Source organism: Pongo pygmaeus, chromosome 9 (genome assembly GCF_028885625.2).
Source record: "Pongo pygmaeus isolate AG05252 chromosome 9, NHGRI_mPonPyg2-v2.0_pri, whole genome shotgun sequence".
In the NCBI taxonomy this organism is placed as follows: Eukaryota; Metazoa; Chordata; class Mammalia; order Primates; family Hominidae; genus Pongo; species Pongo pygmaeus.
The window spans coordinates 85057314-85079789 of record NC_072382.2 but is presented as its reverse complement, the minus strand read 5'-3'; the positions used below and the strand labels follow the sequence as shown (position 1 = coordinate 85079789).

Genomic DNA, 22476 nt, shown 5'->3' with positions numbered 1-22476 from the left:
TAGTGGTGTTGAATTTCCTGTTTTTGCTTCTTTGTAAAAGACTTTATTTTTTCTTAATTTATTAAGGATAATTTTTCTGTACATAGTATCATTGGCTGGCAGTTTTTCTTTTGAAACTTTTAATATATCATTTCATTTCCTCCTGCCCGATATGGTTTCTACTGAGAAACCAATTTTAGTCTAGTGGAGATTCCCTTATAGGTGACTAGACACTTTTGATGCTTTTAGGATTCTTTGTCTTTGACTTTAGATAGTTTGACTGTAATGTGCCATGGAGAAGATATTTTGTGGATTGTATCTGTAAGGATATCTCACAGCCTCCTGTATCTGAATGTCTAATTCTCTTGCTAGACTTGGGAAGTTTTCATGCAATATTATGTTAAATAGTTTTTCTAACCCTTTCATCCTTTCTTCATCTTCTGAGACCCTGATTATTTGAATATTTGGTCCCTTTATGGTGTCCCATGTGTCATGAAGGCTTTTCTCGTTCTCTGTTGTTCTTTTTTCTTTATTTGTCTGACTGGTTTATTTCAAAAGATCTTTCTTAAAGTTCTGAGATTCTTCTTCATCTAATCTAGTGTTGAAGCTTTCAAATGTATTTTCTATTATATTCAATGAATTTGTCAGTTTCAGAATTTCTGTTTGGTTCTTTTTTTATGATATCTATCTCTTTGATAAATTTGTCATTCATATCCTAAATTGTTTTTCTGATTTATTTATATTGGTTTTCATAATTCTCTTCTATATCACTGAGATTCTTTAGAATTAATAGTATGAATTCTTTTATTGATTTACTCATGTTTCTTTTTGCTTGGGATCTGTTACTAGAGAATTATTGTGTTTCTTTGACATTATCATACTGAGTTTTTTTAAAATGTTTCCAGTATCACTACATTGATATCTGTGTGATCTGGTATAAGTCACTTCTTCTCATTTTTTTAATTTGCTTTTGTAGGGGATTACTTTTTTCCTGAAGATATAGCTATGGTGTTGGTTGTATAGGGCACTTTGGCTTTGATTCTTGGTGTGTGCAATAGTGTAGTCTTTGTATGATTTTTCTTTTGGCTATAAACAGCATTATTTGCATCTGTGATTTCCTTGGTGGTGTACAGTACAGTTATAAGCGGAGGATATGATGAAGTTCTACTGGGGACTGGGATGCCAAGCAGTCCAATCTTTGGGCCCCAGTGGTGGCAGTAGTGAGCTGAGCATTTCTGTTCTTGAGCCCCAGTATACTGTATGGTCACACTAATGTTAGGGGGTCTAGGTGGGCCAATTCTTGGGCCTCTAGTTGACTTATTCAGTGTCAGTAGTGGCAGCAGTGAGCCAGGCAGGTGGGCAGGTTATTAGACCCCTGGGAACTTGGCATGGCATGGACAATGGCAGTGATAGTGGTAGGACAACCCTCTAGGTCCTGAGTGGTGTACACTGGCATTGGCAGTGGCTGTGATGGGCTGGGCTAGTCAGTCTCCAGGCCCACAGGTGGTACATGCAGGTAGGTGCCAGCTGAGGAGTAAGTGGCAGGCTGGGTAGACCCAATCTCAAGCACATGGGAGGATTTTTTCAGGTACCAATGGTGATAGACTGGGCTGGGCCCTGGCCCAGAAGGTGGAAGAAGGGACAAAGCTAGGCCAGGCAGGCTTGTCCTCAGGCCTCCTAATGTTGGATGCCAGCACCAGCTATGGTAGGCAGAGGTGTCGTGATTCCCAGGCCACCAGCAGAATGCTCAGGTGTGACTGGTAGTAGCCACACTGCTGTCCTGCCACTGTGGAAGGTTGGACTGCTGGCAAGGCGGGAATGTTTACATCACTTATGCCTCATCCCCGGCAGCACTCATGCCTCAATTCTTGTTGTGATAGCCACTACCTTACTTATGCTTCTGTCCCCAGTAGCTGTAGTTCATGCCTTGTTCAGGAACTACATGCCTGAGCCCTGGCTGAAGTAGCCCATACCTTCCTTATGGCTCAGACCCAGGGATTACAGTCCACAATTCTCTCGCACCTTAGCCCTGTCTCTGCTGGGTTCCAGGGCAGTACACAGACTGTTGGGGGCAGGACTCTAAAACGATGGCTTGCTGTAGCTGCTTAGGTGTCACAGAGTGTGTAAGACCCAGTGCAACCTCGCTTCTTGGAGCAGTGCCATCACAGAATTTCTCCATTGATCCTTATGTTAGTTTCAGGACCCACAAGAGTTGAGGGATTCTCCCGTGTCTAGGATTGCAGGAGTCCACAGTGGGAATGCGGACCACTAAAGATGTCTCATTTATACTTCTCTCATACTGAGGAGTCTCTCTCATCTCCCAGCTGATCCTGGTCAAGCAGGATGCCTTGCTTCCTTTTTCTTCCTTGCTTTAGGTATTTTATGTCACTTTTCTGTTGAATTTATTACATTCCAGTATTTTCTCTTGAGGGAACTATACGAAGTGTGATTATCTACTCACTACTTTGGTTCTTTGGAGTGGAGGAGACAAGTACAAAATTCCTCTAGTCAGCCATCATTAGGCTGCTCCTAAGTTGATGTACTTTTTATTTATTTTATTTTATAACAAAAATATTTTATATTGCTTTACAACAAGCCAACAACAAACAAAATTGAAAAATTATAAACATGACACTTCTAAATTCCCAAATGGAATTCCAAGACCAGAGTGTGCTCCTCCTCCACTTTAATTGTATTCCTTTCTTTCTTTTCCTTTTTTTTTTTGAGATGGGGTCTCACTCTATCGCCCAGGCTGGAGTGCAGTGGTGGGATCTCAGCTCACTGCAGCCTCCACCTCCCGGGTTCAAGTGATCCTTCATGCCTCAGCCTCCCAAGTAGCTGGGATTAGAGGTGCACACCACCACACCCGGCTAATTTTTTTTGTATTTTTAGTAGAGATGGGGTTTCACCATTTTGGCCAGGTTGGTATCGAACTCCTGACCTCAAGTGATCCACCCGCCATGGCCTCCCGAAGCCTGAAATCTGACTTCTGGCAATTACTTCAATATTCTCAGTATCTAAAATTGTCACCTCTTCTTTCCTGATAAACAATTTGGGCTTCCTGTTTGTATGAGGGACGATTTGGCACACCCTTTTTTTTTTTTTTTTTTTTTTTTGAGATGGAGTCTTGCTCTGTCACCCAGGCTGGAGTGCAGTGGCACCATCTCGGCTCACTGCAATCTCCACCTCCTGGGTTCAAGCAATTCTTATCCCTCAGACTCCTGAATAGCTGGGACTACAGGCATGCACCACCATGCTCAGCTAAATTTTTGTATTTTTGAGATGGGATTTCACCATGTTGGCCAGGCTGGTCTCCTGACCCCAAGTGATCCGCCTACCTCAGCCTCCCAGAACGCTGGGATTACAGGCGTGAGCCACTGTACCCAGTCTTATTTGGAATAGTCTTTACAGTTTTTATCAGGCCGAGTTAAAGGCTGACTACATTTTCTATCATGAAGAAAGAAGTAGAAAAAAGGCATGAGGTGCTGTGCATTGTTGGATTTAGAATGATTTTCTCAACAGGTCTTTTTGTGAAGTTTGTAGAAAGAAAAATGTGTTACGTGCTTAAAAGTGCCCATGATGGTCACTTGAAATGTGTAGTAATAGAATGCCTGAATTGAGCATAAAAGGCTTTTAAATATTTAGTCAGAAATAAGGCAGTAAGTTTGATAATAGTTTTTCGCCCCTTTAAGTATTTTTATTTTTTATTTTTTTTTGCTTTTAATTTTTGTGAGTACATACCAGTTATATATATTTATGGGGTACATGAGATATTTTGATACAGGCATGCCATGCGAAGTAAGCATATCATGGAGAGTGGGGTATCCATCTTCTCAAGCATTTATCCATTGAGTTGAAAACAATCCAATTACACTCTTTTTGTTATTTTTAAATATTGAGTTATTATTGACTTTACTCGCCTTGTTGGACTATAAAATAGTAGGTCTTATTCATTCTTTCTATTTATTTGTACATATTAACCATCCCTACTTCCCCCGCCAAGCTCCCTACTACCCTTCTCAGCCTCTAGTAACCATCCTTTACTTTCTATTGTATGTCCATGAGTTCAATTGATTTGGTTTTTAGATCCTACAACTAAGTGAGAACATGAGATGTTTGTCTTTCTGTGTCTTGCTTATTTCACTTAACATAATGATCTCCAGTTCCACCCATATTGTTGCAAATGGCTGGATCTCATTCTTTTTGTGGCTGAATAGTTCTCCATTGTATATGTGTACCACATTTTCTGTATCCATTCATCTTTTGATCGACATTTAGGTTGCTTCAAAATATTAGCTATTGTAAACAGTGCTGCAGTAAACATGAGAGTGCAGGTATCGCTTCAGTATACTGATTTGCTTTCTTTTGGTAGCCATAAGTAGGATCGCTGAATCATATAGTGGCTCAATTTTTAGTTTTCTGAGGAATGTCCAAACTGTTCTCCATAGTTGTTGTACTAATTTACATCCCACCAACAGTATACAAGGGTTACCTTTTTCCCATATCCCAGCCAGTATTTGTCGTTACCTTTCTTTTGGACATAGGCCATTTTAACTGGGGTGAGATGATATTTCATTGTAGCTTTGATATGCAGTTATCTGATGATTAATGATGTTGAGCACCTTTCATATGTCTGTTTGCCATCTGTATGTCTTCCTTTAAGAAATGTCCATTCAGATCTTTTGCCCATCTTTTTATCAGATTATTGGGTTTTTTCTTAGAGTTGTTTGAGTTCCTTACATATTCTTGTTACTAATCCCTTGTCAAATGGGTAGTTTACAAACATTTTCTCCCATTCTCTGGGCTGTCTCTTCACTTTGTTGATTGTTTCCTTTACTATTAGAAGCCTTTTAACTTGATGTGATCCCATTTGTCCATTAACTGCTTTGGTCGTATTTGCCTGTGGGGTATTGTTCAAGAAATTTTTGCCCAAACCAATGTCATAGAAATTTTCCCCAATGTTTTCTTAGAGTAGTTTCATGGTTTCGGGTCTTAGATTTGTCTTTAATCCCTTTTGATTTGATTTTTGTATATGGCAATAGTTAGGGGTCTAGTTTCATTCTTCTGCCTATGGATATCCAGTTTTCCCAGCACCATTTATTGAAGAGAAAATCTTTTCACCAGTGTATGTTTTGGTACCTTTGTCAAAAATGAGTTGATTCTAGATGTATAGATTTGTTTCTGGGCTCTCTATTCTGTTACCTTCGTCTATGTGTCTGTTTTTATGCCAGTATCATGCTGTTTTGGTTACTATAGCTCTGTAGCATAATTTGAAGTCAGGGAATGTGATTCTTCCAGTTTTGTTCTTTTTTTCTTAGGATAACTTGATGTATTTTTTAAACAACAGCAAGCATTAACAAGGAAAATGGAGGGAGACCAAATCTGATCAAGTCATTTTCATGGTTAAAATTTTTCGAAGTCTCCCTCCTCATTGCCACTCATATAAGGTTTAAACTTTTTAACATGGCACTTCTGGAGCCTCATGAGCCTCTATTTCTACATGTAGACTTGCGCTTGACTGTCATTATCTCCTGGAAGTTCAGAAGTTTTGCATAACACAACTTGTCTTTCTTCATTTTTTCCAATGTACTAACATATGCTGTTTATTTATAATTCTTTCCACATTAGTCTGTGAAATTCTTGACAATAGGAACTGTGTTCTGTTCATATTTTTGTTTCCCAGTGCCAGTGTTATGAGTTGAATTGTGTCCCTGAATTGTGTTGATGTCTTAACCCCCAGTTCCTGTGTATATGACCTTATTTGGAACTAAGGTCTTTGCTAATGGTCAAGTTAAGATGAGGTTGTAATGGTAGCCTCTATTCCAATTGGCAAGTGTTTTTACAAAAATAAAATAAATGGACACAGAAACAGACATGCACATAGGGAGAATTCATGTAAAGATGAAAACTGAGATTGGGATGATGCATCTACAAGATAAGGAATGCCAAATATTGCCAGCAAATCACCAGAATCCAGAAGAGGGGCATGGAATAGATTTACTCTTATAGCTTTCAGGAGGACTCAACCCTGCTAATGCCTTGATCTTGGTCTTCTAGCCTGCAGAACTTTGAGATAGTAAATTTCTGTTAGTTACGACACTTAATTTTTAGTACTTTGTTATTGCAGCCCTAGGAAACTAAGATAGCCTGGAATTGAGTGTTGTTTTAATGAATGATGAAGTAGCTCACTACATTATTTTACCCCGATCCCTTTCTTGCATGGTTTGTTAAAGTATGTTTATGGAAAAAAGATCCAGTGATCTTTATTTAGTTCAGTAATTCATTTTAAAAACTAGCTTTGAAGCTGGGTACAGTGGTGCTCACCTATAGTCCCAGCTACTTGGGAGGCTGAGGTTGGGGGAATCCCTTCACCTCAGAAGTTTAAGTCCAGCCTGGACAACATAGCATAGACCCCTGTCTTTTAAAATAAAAATAAAAAATTAGTTTTCAAGTATCTACTTTTTTCATAAAACCCCTGGGCATACAAAATAAAAGGGTTATTTTCCCCTCCACCTTCAAAGTGGTAACTATCCAACGTGGGGGAATCAGATATTCCTACAACATGTTTGTGCATATCACAGCAGTTATTTATGGCAGCTACCTATTGTGATTAGTTGGTGTTCATTTCATACCAGCTGTTAAATGTTCTAAATATCGACCCTTCCTATAAATAACTATATTCTAATTCTATGTAGAAAATGATGTATCATTAAAAATGAGATAAAGACAGATAAACCATTAGATGTAGTCAGTGGAGAGAGAGAGTACTTTTAATTTAAAGGAGTGTTGATTAGGAGGAAGAACTTTTCAGAGGAGATGTTACTGAATATAGGCCTTTGTGATTGGAAATTTTTCAAGATCCACCCAGTTACCCTTCAGATATTTCAACTTGCTTTCTCCAGCAACAACCCTGCCAGTGGGACATCCTCATCAAACTTCAACATGTGAGATGATTTTTACATCTTTTAAATAATCTGCATAACTTTCGTGGCTTTGTGTGCTGGAATCTGTATACTTCCAAGACAGTGTAGACAGTATTCAGAGGTCAGTGTTTAATGACCTTGGTTTGCATGGCAGCAAGAATTAACTTGGAAAAACTGCCCAGACAGATGTGCTTGATAGCTCGAGGCTGTGCCTATAATTTGGTTATATTTTAATGATGGAAGCTTGGAAGATATTCCATTTCAAGTATAATGAAGTAGTCCATAAACAAGTAGGACAGCATCTAATCACATTCTATCATACAGCCCCATAAGCAGTCAACCTGTGGTTTGACTATTTGATCTTTAAGGATGAAAACAATTTGGTCAATGATAGTTCTTTGAGTAAATAAATGTTACTGTGTCAGTCATTGGTCATTTTTAGTGTTCCGTTAGGGAAGAGACTGACATACTCTTCATTAATTCTTCACCAGTGAATATAGTAGTTGGCACGTTAAAAATGCTCAATATGTACTTTTTCCCCCTTGAGCTAAAGCAATCAACTAAAGCATACATATCTTTCTTAATGTGGGATGCTTGACATTTGAAAGTATACCTATGAGATGTGACCATTTGGTCTTTGAACAATTCTGTCTTTCTTTCTGCAAATATTTATTGAACAATTACTATATGTCAGCACTGTGCTAACATAGTCTATTTTGTGCAACCCCTACTTTCTAGGATCATATAATTTTGTTAAAAAGGAAAGATCAGTGCACATAAGAGTTTAATATGTAAGGCAATTCAATCTAACTGCCTATATTTTCCATGCTTATGTCTAGCCTTCTGAGAATTACTGGAGGAAAAAAACCTAGAACAGTGCTATGATTAATCTACAGTCTCCAAACCCTCACTAGACAATCAACACAGCTCTTTGCCATTTTATGCAATTCTCTAAGCAATTATATCTTCCATTTTCCCTAATAGCTATTCCAACACATCTGCGCTTTCTTCATTCTCTGACCTCACTACTTCCCTCATTCTTGGTTGATGATCATGCTTTCTTGTTACCAGAGTAAATGGAAGATGAGAACTTCTTTAGCATCCTGTTATTATCCTACAATCTTAGCATTCATCTCCACTGTCCTTTCCTCCTTTTCTAATTCAGTGGAGGGAGTGACCTCTTATCCTCATTTATTCACTTATTGGATACTTGGATACTTCTTGATATCCAAGTATCAAGGGCTGAATGTACATTAATGGTTCTACAGTCATGGTTCTTTTCCTCGTGGAGACTGCACTCTGCCTAAAACTACTTATTACTTTCACCTAAACATTTTTGAGTTTCTCAACTAAGCCATGTTATCTCTCAATGCTGGGTCTTTGAGTATATGTTTCCCTCTGCAGGGATGATCTCTCCCCACTCCCTTATTTTCTTTGTTCATTGTTATCTTCCAGGTCTCAGATTGCATATAATGACCTGCAGTTATTCTTCTCTGACACTACCCCCTCTAGCCCAAGGTAGGCCGCCCACCTATATGCTCCCATAGCCACTATTCCTCTCACAGCAGCACTTACCACACGGCATTTTCATGATTTTTATACTTGTCCTATTCTGTAGTAGAAAATAAGCTGCATGAGGACAAGAACACTAGATCTCTAATTCATTGATGTAACAACAATATTTAGGCTGCTACTTGACACATAAGTAGTCATCAGTAAGTGTTTAATGAGTTAAATAGAGGAAGAAAGGCTGGCACAGGTTAGTTCTACTGGAGTACAACTTAGAAATGCAAGAGTTTCTTCCACACTTCTTCCCTAGCTTTTAGTGGTTGCTTACAATATTTGATGTTCCTTGGCTTACAGATTCATCATTCTAATCGCTGTGTCACTTACCACAAAAATTCCTCCCTGTGTATTTTTTATTTCTGTGTCCAAATTTCCTCTTCTTATAAGGGCACCAATCATTGGACCCTAATCCTACCCTGATCCAATATAACCTCATCTTCTTAAGTCACGTCTGCAAAGAACTTCTTTCTAAATAAGGTTAATTACATTCACAGGTACCAGGAGTTAGAACTTCAGCACATCTTTCTGGGGGACATAATTCAACCTATAACAGACGCCATGTGAGTAGATTGTGGTGTATGGGGCCAGATGGATGGGATTAAGGATGGTTTGTAATATAGAAACAGAGGTAGCACTACAGATAAGTGTCTAAAAACATCAGTTATTATGGTAAGGAGGCTGTGGCAGGTTGAAGAGATCTTTTCAGGACAGGACAGAGGAATGGCCAAATCCATAAAAGAAGAAAAGCACTGAGGCTAAGGAACTGAATACTCTAGAGAGAGAGAGAGAAAAAAAAAAAAAAAAAGAAAGAAGTAAAGCCCTAAAGTGGAGGGGAAGATTTCATTTTACAAAAGAGAAATAATGTTTCTTCCTTTGAACAAAGGGAAAGCAGAAAGGATAGGTATAGAAATGTGAATTTTTCAGAATAAAATAGGTATTAAAGCAATGTGCTAAAGGTATGAATGGCTATTACAAGATATGTAGTAGGAGAAAAAGTTTTGGGCTGTGGCTATAGTAAGTTAATTGGGTGATCTGTGAGCAGTTCTTCAAGCAGGATTGAAGATGCTTTGTCAGTGCCTTAGAAATTTTAAACAGAATCACTTCTTTCAACCTCAAATTTTGTCTTTAGAATCCAGAGAATATCCAAAGAGTAAGAAGATAATGCTTTGGCTTTCAATTAACCGTATTGGCAGTCGCCAGAGTGATTAACTACTCTCTCAAATTAAAATAAAAGATACTTTTTTTGGTATTTGTTAAAGCAAAATTTTCTTTCTAAAAAGGAAGAGATGTCAAGTAGTCTCTTATCAGTGTAGACCAGTTCCTACAGGGAAGGGTTTTTTTGTTGTTTTTTAACTGAAACGTATGCACATTCATAAGTTAAGTTGCCTGTGAGGGTGGGTGTTTTCTCAGACAGGGCCAGCAGGTTTCAAGATACATTCTGTGTTTCCTTTAATAAAACCATGTAGACAGAATGTGCAGACAACTACTAGTGCTTTCTGTAAAGCAGTAAACGCCTTACCTAGCAGATCCTAAATAAACTCTGACAGGACCAGTATGCTTAACAATTTTGAATTGTTTAGAGGTGCCCCAGAGCCCTCTCCTAAGAAAGTCACATGAAATAAAGTTGAACCAACTCATTAAATGATTATAAGACATCGTGGGGCTTAGTTCTCTACACCCACAAAGAATATTCGGGTACATTGTAATCATATGACTTTTCAAAGCATTTGAGTGTTTATTCTGAGCTTCAGCACAGTATCAATCTTTGCTGCCAAGCTTCTGCTTCAGGCCCCACCTCTCACTGACACCTCCTACTCAGCGTAGGTGGGCAGCAAGGGAAAAGAGTGAACCATGATCCGTTCATGGTGTTCTCTTTTTACCGGATGGGAAAAAGATTTTGTGTGGAAAAACTTTCAGTTAAAGGCTTTAATCAGGTTCAGACTTTCCTGTGCTTATGCCTGCATTTCTTATGTTGACATGAGAAATCACTGCTTGGAGATATGCAAGAAAATTGGAAAGATGAACCCAGCTTTGTATAATTGATGTAATCCTGAAATTCTGTATGTGCGTCAAGTGATTGCCAAACAGGTCATTTTTAATGACTTGAGCAATTAGGTGTTTAAATTTGGCATGCCTTTTTCTCTTACTAGAGTACTGAAATATTCACTGATTTTCCTTTTGTGAAATGATTACTTACATTTTTCTGTTTCAGCTTTGTTTGTGACCCACATGCGGTAATGTTTAGTCTTATTCTTAATAGCCCAACATTCCACAGTAGATGGTGTTATAATCAGTGTTTTGGGGTGAGAACTACCAACTCTGTTCACTGACTTTATTTTATAATGGACTAGTTTGTCATCATGTGATGGTCCAGAGCTATTTCTTTTTCATGGACACTTCTTTTCAAAATGGTAACCAATTTTCTTTAGTTGTTACAAAACTGTCGCTTCCCCGAAATCAGTATTTTGGCCATTTTCAGTGTTCCTTACCCAAATCTTCATCCAATTTGAGTCAGGAACCTATTGTATTCATTTCAGTAGGGACTACCCTGTCTTACTGTATCATAAATACATGGTTTGATTGCCAGGCATTTTTGCTTCAATTTTCAGATCAGTAAAGTCGGACTTTATTAGCCCTGTGGGACATAAGTCAGGACAGTTGACTCTTTAGTCATTTATCCAGCCTGGAATCCGAAGACATGTTGGTTTTAAATGTGCATTTTCTTTTATCAGTTCTAACTTCACCTATCTAGACGCAGTCCAAATGCTAAACTTCTGTTAATTATTCTCCTTCTCCTCTAAGAATTAAGTCATGCTTCACTCACATAATGCTAGTAGCAATATAGAACTCATCCAAACCAGTTAGATTATGCCAAAGTGTTGGTGTCATGTTTTCCCAACAGCCTGACAGTTTATTGAGAGCACTTTATCAAGTATCTATTATTGCCAGATAATAGATACACTTACTCCTTTATTACAAAGAAATGGAAACTCAAATTTGCACAGTTATAAGACGAAAGAATGAGAAAGTGAAGCTGCCTCTGCTGTTGTCCCATTGCCTGCTCAGTGCTTACCATAAACCCTATACAGGTTGAGGATGGAGAGCTCATCAAAGTTTGCCTGAGGCAATGTGATGCCTTATACAGTTACTGACTGCAGCTACCACGGCTCACTGTTTCTGCCCCTTGCTAATTTCATCTTTAAGGGGGGACTTTCTCAGAGACATGGGACTTTCCTTGTCCTCTTATATTCATTTGTTTATTCATTCTTTCACTTAATACAGATTTATGAGGCAAGTATGTACCTGGTTTTGTTCTACTTGCATAGTACAAAATAGACCAAAAAACCATGTCATCACAGAGCTTATGTTTTCACCAAGGAGACAGAACATAAAAAACATATAAACAAAATATGTAGATGACTTGTATAGTATATTACAAGGTAATAAGTGCTAAGGGAAAATGAAAACTAGAGCAGGATAAGGAAAAAAAGTATATAGTCAGGGGACAGCATTAAATAGGGAGCTTAGGTTCCAGCTCCTACAGAAATTGAGACTTGAATAAAGCCCTGAAAGAAGCATATTCCATGTGGCAGAACAGCTGTAGCAAAGACCCTAAATTGACAGTCTATGACTATGTCTGAGTACTCTAGAAATATCAAGGCTGTAGGAATACAGCTAACAAGAGAAGTGAGGGACCTCTTCAAGACCTACAAACCATTGCTCAAGGAAATCAGAGATGACACAAACAAATGGAAAAACATTCCATGCTCATGGATAGGAAGAATCAGTATCATGAAAATGGCCATACTGCCCAAAGTAATTTATACATTCAATGCTATTCCCATCAAACTACCATTGACATTCTTCACAAAATTAGAAGAAACTATTTTAAAATTCTTATGGAACCAGAAAAGAGCCTGCTAAGCAAAAAGAACAAAGCTGAAGGCATCCATAGCTAGCCATATGCAGAAAATTGAAGCTGGATCCCTTCCTTATACCTTATACAAAAATTAACTCAAGATGAATTAAAGACAAGTATAAAAGCCAAAACTATAATAAACCTAGAAGAAAATCTAAGAAATACCATTCAGGACATAGGCACAGGCAAGAATTCATAACAAAAATGCCAAAAGTAATTGCAACGAAAGCAAAAATTGACAAACGGGATTTAATTAAACTAAAGAGCTTCTGCACAGCAAAATAAACTATCATCAGAGTTCCAGACAACCTACAGAATGGGAGAAAAATTGTATAATCTATTCATCTGACAAAGGTCTGATGTCCAGAGTCTACAAGGAACTTAAACAAATTTACAAGAAAAAAACAAACAACCCCATTAAAAAGTGCACAAAGAACATAAACACACTTCTCAAAAGAAGACACCCATGCTGCCAACAAACATATGAAAAAAAGCTCAACATCACTAATCATTAGAGAAATGCAAATCAAGACCACAATGAGATATCACCTCACACCAGAGAGATGGGTATTATTAAAAAGTCAAAAAAACAACAGATACTGGTGAGGTTGTGGAGAAAAAGGAATGCTTTTACACCATTGATGGGAATATAAATTTGTTCAACCATTGTGGAAGAGAGTGTGGCAATTCCTCAAAGACCTAGAGGAAAAAAATTCAACCTAACAATCCCATCACTGGGTATATATCCAAAGGCACATAAATCATTCTATTATAAAGATAAATACACATGTATTTTCATTGCAACACTATTCCCAATAGCAAAGACATGGAATCAACCTAAATGCCAATCAATGATAGACTGGATGTAGAAAATGTGGTTCATATACACCATGAAATACTATGTAGCCATAAAAAGGAATGAGATCATGTCCTCTACAGGGACATGGATGGAGCTGGAAGCCATCATTCTCAGCAAAGTAACACAGGAACAGAAAACCAAACACCACATGTTCTTACTTATAAGTGGGAGCTGAATGATGAGAACACATAGACACATGGAGGAAAACAACACACACTGGGGCTTGTCAAGGGGAGGGAAGCAGGGAAGGAGAGCATCAGGAAGAATAGCTAATGGATGCTGGGCTTAATATCACATTGATGGGTTGATCTTTGCAGCAAGCTACCATGGCACACATTTACCAATGTGACAAACCTGGACATATTGCATATGTACCCCAGAACTTAAAATAAAAGTTAAAGGGAAAAAAATAAAAAGAAAAAAAGAAATATCAAGGATGCAAGTGTGTTTTGAGTGGAATGAAGGAGGGAAAAATTAGCTAATGAAGGGAAGAGATGTGAGATTAATAACAGGGATGGGGGACAGGGGCATTAGTCATGGCATGCCTTAGCCAGTCTAGGTCTTATAAGGTAGAGAGCCTGCCCCTGCTTTGAGTCTATGCAAGAAACACCCAGGTGATTTGTGTTTGGTCTTATTGCTCAATGATCCTAGCCCACATTTGTCTTCATAGAATAGCTATCCAAAAATTGCTTGCATTATCTGGGTTTAGAACATTGCTTCAGACATGTTTCAACTACACTCACTCATATGAACTCACTTATGGGTCATTATTATTATAGTGTTTCTGGTCAATGGGTAAAAAATACAGTTAGATAAAAGAAATAGATCTTTCTAGTATTCAGTAGTGCAATAGGGTGGCTATAGTTAATAATGTATTGTGTATTTCAAAATAACTAAGAGTGGAATTAAAATGTTCCTAACACTAAGAAATGATAAATATTTAAGGTGATGGATATCCCAATTATCCTGATTTGATCACTACACATTGTATACTTGTGTCAAATTATCATGTGCACCCTATTTACATATATTATGTATCCATAACAACTAAAAATTAAAAATGGAAACAAAAATTCTTTACATTTACTTTGGCCATGCTCAATAGCAGCAGGTAATACAATGCACAGTATGTACTCAGGAGATGCTTATTGAAAGAATGGATGTGTGAATGAATAAATGAATGAGGATAGGTGCAATCTTATAGCACAGATAGATATTTCCACCTGTAAATAAACATAAATTCTCAATGTAGACGTAAACTACAGATTTATTTATCATCTGAATTGAATATTTAGAATATGGTTAAGTGTTAAATAAATTTTAATTGTTTTTAAACGCATGCATGTTACGTCAAAGGAAAGGAAATTGGAAAAATTACTAGTTGTGTACATCAGAAACATGCTCTGGCTCTGAGAGGAACATTTACTAAAAATACCTTGCTTCACCTTGAACAGTCACTAGTTAAAAAGAAGTACATAAACCTAATCTCAAGAAAAAATGTTACTCGATTTTTATCTATCTATCTATCTATCTATCTATCTATCTATCTATCTATCTGTCTGTCTATCTGTAGTATCCATAGTGATTTCACTGTCTTTGTGCAGTCTTCAACTTCAAATGTCAAGTATATACTTGCTGTGTTTGTTGAACTTAACCGTTTTTATGGTGGTAATTTATTTCTACAGCTCTTCTTGTAGCTAAGACCGTGGTATTTACTGCTGGCATAGTGGATGTAAATTGGAGTCTCTGAATTTGTTTTAACCTTCTCTTCTCAGAGTTTGGAATAACCTCTGTACTTTTATAAATGTGGTAGATTGATCTTAGCATGTGGCTAAGAAACTTTTGTAAATATATTTTTTAAAACTTCCCTATTTTCATATGTAATAAAGTAACAGTTTTGGGAAACATCAGCTGATATGTATTTTAAATTTTATAGGAAAAGCCAATTTGGGGTGTTTTACTCTTTGGTCATCATTTGCTTAATAAACAAATTGTAAATCTGAGGCAAATAAATATATTCATGGTTGCATGGGGTGGCAAAGCATCAATAAAAATAATTACTCACATCACAAGGAAATTAGATAACACTTGCTTTAATTGCCCTATCAATTTAAATCAATTTTCCATTTATTTTTAACAACCATTATGGTTAATTTAACGATCACTGCATTTCAAATATAATTCCAGAGATGTTGCTTTATAATTTACTATGCCATCATTTTTCAATTAACTATTTATGCTATCTTAAGAGTGCATAACCTTACCCAATATTTATTCAATAAAAGTATAGTGAAGTAGAGTTAATATTTTTAAGTATTTTTTTATTATTGCTGTATAAAATGCCAAATATTTTAATGATAGCTTTATTATTTTACTAGGTGTGTGGTTTTTCTAAAAAAGTCTTAAGCCAAGTAAGCTATAGAAATTATGTCTTTAGTCAAAAGGCCTTTGATCAATATCTATCTTCTTGAGTAATTTGCATGTTAATTATCTTATGATTGTAAAATGCAGTGAAAATGTATGCTGCAAGTTTTGTACTGAGTGAGCATTCAAACATATCCTGAAAGGGATTTTTAAAAATTCTTATACATTTAAAGAGTCTATTAATTATTCCTTTAAAATGATCTCATAATAACTTTTTAAAATACATTCATGTGTCATTTAACAATGGGCATGCCTTCTGAGAAATACATAATTAGAAAATGTCATCATTGTTATGGGAACATAATAGAGCGTACATAACAAACTGAAATAGAATAGACTACTACAAACCTAGGCTATATAGTATAGCCTGTTGTTCCTTGGATACAAACCTGTATACCATGTTACTATACTGCGTACTGTAGGCAATTGAAAAAGGATAACTATTTGTGTAACTTAACCTATCTAAACATAGAAAAAGTACAGTAAAAAATAAAAGATAAACAATGGTACATCTGTACAGGGCATGTAGCATGAGTGGAACCTATAGGACTGGAAATTGCTCTGGGTAAATCAGTGAATGAGTAATGAGTGAATGTGAAATCCTAGTACATTATTGTACACTACTGTAGACTTGAAGAACACTGTACACTTGGGCTAGACTAAATTTATTTTTAAAAAGCTTCAATAATTAACCTTAGCTTACTGTAACTTTTTTACTTTATAAACTTTTAACTTTTTGACTCTTTTGTAATAACACTTAGCTTAAAACAAACATATTGTACAGCTATACAAAGTATTTTCTTTTTTCTATTCTTATTCTATAAGCTTTTCTTTTTTTGTTTTTTTTTTTTTACATGTTAAACTTTTTGTGAAAAATGAAGACACAAACACACACATTAGCCTAGGCCTACCCAGGGTCAGGATCATCAGTATCATTGTCTTCTACCTTCACATCTTGTCCAACTGGAAGATGTTCAGAAGCAATAACATGTAAAATGTTACAGCATGGATCTGTCATCTCCTGTAATAATAATGCCTTCTTGTAGGATACCTCCTGAAAGAGCTGCTTGAGGCTTTTCTACAATTAACATTTTTTTTAATGAGGAGAGGGGTACACTCAAATATAACAATAAAAAGCATAGTGTAGTAAATATATAAACCAGGAACATAGTTATTTATTATCATTATCAAGTATTATTTATTGTTTACAATTGTATATGCTATACTTTTATATATGTGACTAGAAGTACAGTAGGTTCATTTACACCGCATCACCACAAACACATGAGTAATCATTATGCTATGATGTCACAATGACTATGATGTCACTTGGCAATAGCCATTTCTCAGCTCCATTATAATCTTTTGGGCCCATCATCATATGTGTAATCTATCACTGATCAAAACATTGTTATGCAGTGCATGACTGTCCTCTATTCTTGTTATTGCTTCATAGTTTAATATAAGTTAAAATTGTATAAGCCATAGTACAGTGAAAATCATCTCTTAAAAGAAACAATCGCCATGTTTAAAATGATTTGATATTCTGCCATGTTATAAAATAATATAGCCTAAGTATACATTTTAAAGTTTTTGGCCAGACGTGGTGGCTCATGCCTATAATCCCAGCACTTTGGGAGGCCGAGGTAGGTAGATCACCTGAGGTCAGGAGTTCAAGACCAGCCTGGCCAAAATTTTTAGTGTCTACTAAAAATTTAAAAAAGTAGTCAGACATGGTGGCATGTGCCTGTTATCCCAGCTACTCAGGAGGCTGAGGCAGGAGAACTGCTTGAAGCTGGGAGGCAGAGGTTGCAGTGAGCCGAGATCATACCACTGCACTCCACCCAGCCTGGGCGACAGAGTGAGACTGTCTCAAAAAATAAATTAATAAATTAATTAATTAATTTTTAACATTCTTTTTATTTATTTTCTAATAGAATATTTTTAAGGAATTTTTTTAAATTTTTTAGACTGTATACTGGAATAATTCACTTTTTTGTGTGACCAGCCTCACAATCAGTTAATCAGTTAATAACAACAAATGCTAGGAAATATAAAATATGACAAGGTGGCAAGAGAAGAAAACATGAAAGGCAAGCATCTAGCTTCTTTTCCTTATCTTCTCTCTGAAATTATTACATATATATAAGCGGTGTAACTTATTCATGGCTCTTGCCTCAGAATTTGTGCAATTTTTGAACAATTCTATTTTTCATCTTGAAATATCAAGAGTATCCAAATCTCTACCCAAGTGATTGGCAGTACTTCTGTTCTCTATGCTAGAGTAACAACAGCAATGAAGATGAGCCCATAGACTCAACAATGAGCAGGACTATACTTGTCTTTTTCCTGGCTCACCTAGGATTCCTCCACACCCTTCACCTGATCCCTGCTCTGGCCAGTTACCCTTATAAACAGGATAGCTGAGGAACAGCAGTTAGGCATACAGTCTGGAAATAGAACAAAACTACTCACATGGGGTTGACTTCAAAATCTTTGCCTCGTTTGCATTAACAATTCTTCAAATATTTAAATAACAAACTAGATTGAAATACAATTTTTAGTGTTATTTATTGCTGTTACAATAAGTTGAGGATTCATTTTTAAAAACTGTTAAAATGTGGCTAACTGCATTTTCTAAAAACAACTACAACAACAAAACACGGCTTTCCGTTTTCTGTTCCTTTCTTACAGGTTTAGGCTTCAGTATTGCAGGAGGTGTGGGGAACCAACACATTCCTGGAGACAACAGCATTTATGTAACTAAAATTATAGATGGAGGAGCTGCACAAAAAGATGGAAGGTTGCAAGTAGGAGATAGACTACTAATGGTGAGTGTGACTCCAGCAAAACTGTGTGTATATTTATAAAGCTCTTGTTTTCCAGTGTATGACTGTCTTTGTCAGTTCAGGCTGCCATCACAAAATACCACAGGGTGGGTGGCTTAAAACAGCAGAAATTTATTTTCTCACAATTCTGGAGACTACAAAGTCCAAGGTTCCAACCGATTAGGTTTCTGGTGAGGGCTTTCTTCCTGACTTGCAGGTGGCCACCTTCTCACTGTGTCCTCACATGGCCTTTCCTGGGTGTTTATGCAGAGAGAGATCTGTCTCTCTCTCTTCTTATAAGGCCACCTCTTATAGGCCCAGTCCTATTGGATTACAGTACCATATTTAACTCATCTAACCTTAATTATCTCCTATAGAGCCTATCCTCAAATACAGTCACAGGAAGGTTAGGGCTTCAACATATGAATTTGTGAGGGGTCCACAATTTAGAACTTGGATAAAAATTGAAAAGAAGAGACAGCAGATTTATGAGTAAGAGATTTCAAAAGTACATGTACAATGTATCTATTTTGTTGACATTTTCAAAACAAATCTAAATTTTCATTAATTTTCTTAGATACACATGGCATAGAGATTATCTGTTGTTCTTCCAACATAATGTGTCTCCTATTAGGGAGAGCAATTACTATTTATAGACTGTTGGAGAGATGGGGTTTGCATAACAACAGAAACAACACCCTGGCTTACTGATAAGCATATATCCATGGTCCTTTGTGCAACCAGTATAGACACAGCTCCTGACTTCCAAGAATTTATAATCTGAGTTCTGCTACATGTGTAAATGGATCTCTTCCTTTCCTCCCCTTAGACAGGGTTATAGCTATTTCATTTGCCGGCTTCTCACATGCTTCAGGAGTCCTAGGCAGTGATTGACATTGGCACACAGCCAGTCTTTCTGAACCACGGAGTTATATGATAACCTAAGCAAAATTAAGGCAATTATAAGCAACAAAGCATTTGGAACTGTGTTAATAAAACTGCCTTATGTCCATTTACTGTTGTATGCCAAAATCTACAGGATAATAATCGAATATTGTAAATTAATAGTAGGTAGCTCTCAAGTAAGATTAGTGTATCTGTCTAGTCACATGTCTACCTCTGTAAAACAGGACTTCTAATCTATGTCTGCAAGGAGCCATTATCTCCAACAATTTTGTGAGAAGTGTCTGGGGAGGATCAACCCCGAATCTCAACAGAAAATTAATTTTTATGACCTGTGCAAGTTTTGGAGGTCGAACCTCCAAATTTTATATTTATTTGCCTACTTCCCTCAGCTTTAGAGAGCTGTGTTTAATCGCAGTGGTCTAATTTCATAGTTGCCAATGACCTTTGTGTTCAATAAGCTTTGTGTTAGATAAGATCTTTGTAATAATCTTGATAGCTAACATTGACCTGGCATTTACTAAGTTCCATGTTCTTTTATAAAGGGCTTTTTTGTAATGTAACATATTTCTAACAGCAGTACATTTTATATAAGCAAAAAAGAATGGAGATGTAGACAGGTTTTCTGACTTGCCCATGGTCATATATTTAATAATGGACAAAACTGGGTTTCAAATTGAGGCAATCTGGCTAGTACCACTCATTACCATCAAGCTATACTGCCTCTTGTGCAACATGTTTTCATTAGTTTCCTTGAATTTGTCAGTCAGTTCTTTCCTTTCCTCCTTTATTCATTATTGTCATTCATTAATTACTTTTTTAATAAGTACGTGCTGCCTACCTACTGTGTCTCAGGCAGTAGCTGCTATTCAGGAAGGAACTTTCTCAGGAGAAAACTGGATGGGCAAAAAATATACCATTAATGACTTCAGTCAAAGTTAAAGTTAAGAGTTTTGGGCTGCTTTACCACCTGAAGCCACTACCACTTTCATTCTCAAGGAATTCTGAATTTTTGTTTGTTTGTTTGCTTGTTTGTTTTTGATCTAAAAATTTGTTCTTATGAGGTTGTTCTATCTTCTGGACAAGAAAGGTTGTCATTAAGGTATAAGACCTGAACAACTTCTCTCTGGAATATAAACTTTATTGCTTGAAATATTGTCTTGGGAATAGAATAAATTGTGATAACCATATTCTACATAGTGCTAAGTTGAAAAATGAAGAAGACCGTTTTGTTCTCAAGTAATGACTGTCTTAGATAGTTACTGGTTTGACCTTTGACTCGTGGTTCCATAAGAGTTTGGTTGCAGGCAGCTCTTCTGGTATTTCTTCATCTGTTGCTATTGTACAATCATGGTAAATGCTATGTGCTTATTTCTTGAAGTTCTGTTTAAATTTTTTGTTTTATTTCCAAATTAAAAAAAAAACTTGCTCCAAATAATTCTCTCAAAGAATTTTCCAGGCACTACACTATTTTTTATTACCATTTTGTTGACATTCATTGTAGATATAATGATTTCGAAAATAGCTGTGACGTAATCCTTAATTGTTTTGAGTTTTAAAGCATAGTTTTTTTTTAAAGAACCTTCAACAGTAATAGGTCTCTCCTCTCTTATGTAAGGAAGACAGAATTAGTACTTCCAAGTTGAAACTGGAAATGAAAGAAAATGATTCATTTTATACTTTGCAAGCAAAATAACCCTGAAAAGGAGAATAAAGACAAAATCACTGAAGCCACCCTAAAAGACCAATTATCTTGCTTCAACCCAAAAATATTTATTAATGCTCTCCTTCTGTCATTCCTTTCTACCTCCTCTTCCCTTTACTACCCTACATTCATATTCTTTGTATCTTCCCCCTCTTCTACTCTCCTCCCACAAAGGAAGGACAAATGATTTAGACTCTATGATGTACCAGCTGTACCACACTCTACTTATTTTTCTCTAAATATGCTATTCTTTCTAAAGCAATTTGCACCACTTCCTTCTGTCACTTCCTAGGAAAAATTCCACCATATATTATTCACTCAGAGTTCTGTAAGTAAACTGGTCTAAAATAAAACTCCATTAATTTCTTTAGACTTTCATGGCTGAATACTCACAATTCAGGAAGTCTCCTAGCAACCGCCCTCTACTGAGAGCACAGTCATTTTTTAAAGATTTAGTAATGACAATAACTCTTTTAGTTTCTCAAGTAAAATAGCTATAATGTTGGGCACCACCTGAATCATACCATCCATATTGGGTACTTTTTCTCCCTGAAATTCTTCTTATATCTCAGAATTTAACGTATCTATCTTAAAGGTCATCTTTTATCAACTCTTGCTTGGTGCATCAGAAAAGCAAGCATGTGAAGCAGTCTCTGACCTCTCATAGAACCCCCTTTAATGATGGATAATACCTCCCGAAAGTTATTTATTAGGTAATAAGTATCATTAAAATGTTTTCCTTAAAATTCTGTTAAAATATATTTTCCTGTAAATGTCCCCCTTTATTCCTAGCTCTGTCCCTTGAAAACAAAAAGGTGAAGACTAATTCCTCTTCCACATATGTTTGAAAGAGCTATGTCTTTCCACTTCTCCACTTCTCAGTTTTTTAGGATGTTTTAGACCTTTTCTCTCTCTTCCAGTAAATTTTATCACATATTCATTTATCTTCCATAAATAGATTATACTTATTACAAAACTTCTTTAGATTCCTTTCATTTCCTACTTTAAAAATTCCACGTAATAGTATAGTATCTGACCTTTGCAAATATTCTACTTTAAGAAACAATTACTCTGTCTGTCACCTTTGCAATAAGCCTCTTGGTGTTTTAAATAAGATGACCATAATGTCAGACCACTCTGATGTTTAATAGGTCACTCAAATACATGGTATATGTTCTTTTTAGCAAAATAATATTTTTTAAAATTTCCTTGGTTACTTAGAATTTATTGTTCACTAGAATTTTGTTTTGTTTTTTAAAAGGTAAAGTGACAGTGACATCTGATTTTGTGGATTGTACCAGTGGTTTAGTGTTGTAGTCTCAGATGAAATAGATTCTCTTGGCCTTGAATTTCAGTGGTAGTCAGAGTTT

At 36.4% G+C, this 22476-nt stretch overlaps 1 protein-coding gene across 15 annotated transcripts in view; it reads left to right on the top strand.

Moving 5' to 3' along the window:
* Positions 1-22476, top strand: part of DLG2 (discs large MAGUK scaffold protein 2) — a 2182864-nt gene that overhangs the window by 1639328 nt on the left and 521060 nt on the right. For all 15 annotated transcript variants that reach the window (XM_054441573.1, XM_054441571.1, XM_054441577.2 and 12 more), the window contains one exon: positions 18365-18501. In XM_054441573.1, coding sequence (XP_054297548.1) covers positions 18365-18501 — 137 coding nt within the window. The remainder of the gene's footprint in view (positions 1-18364; positions 18502-22476) is intronic.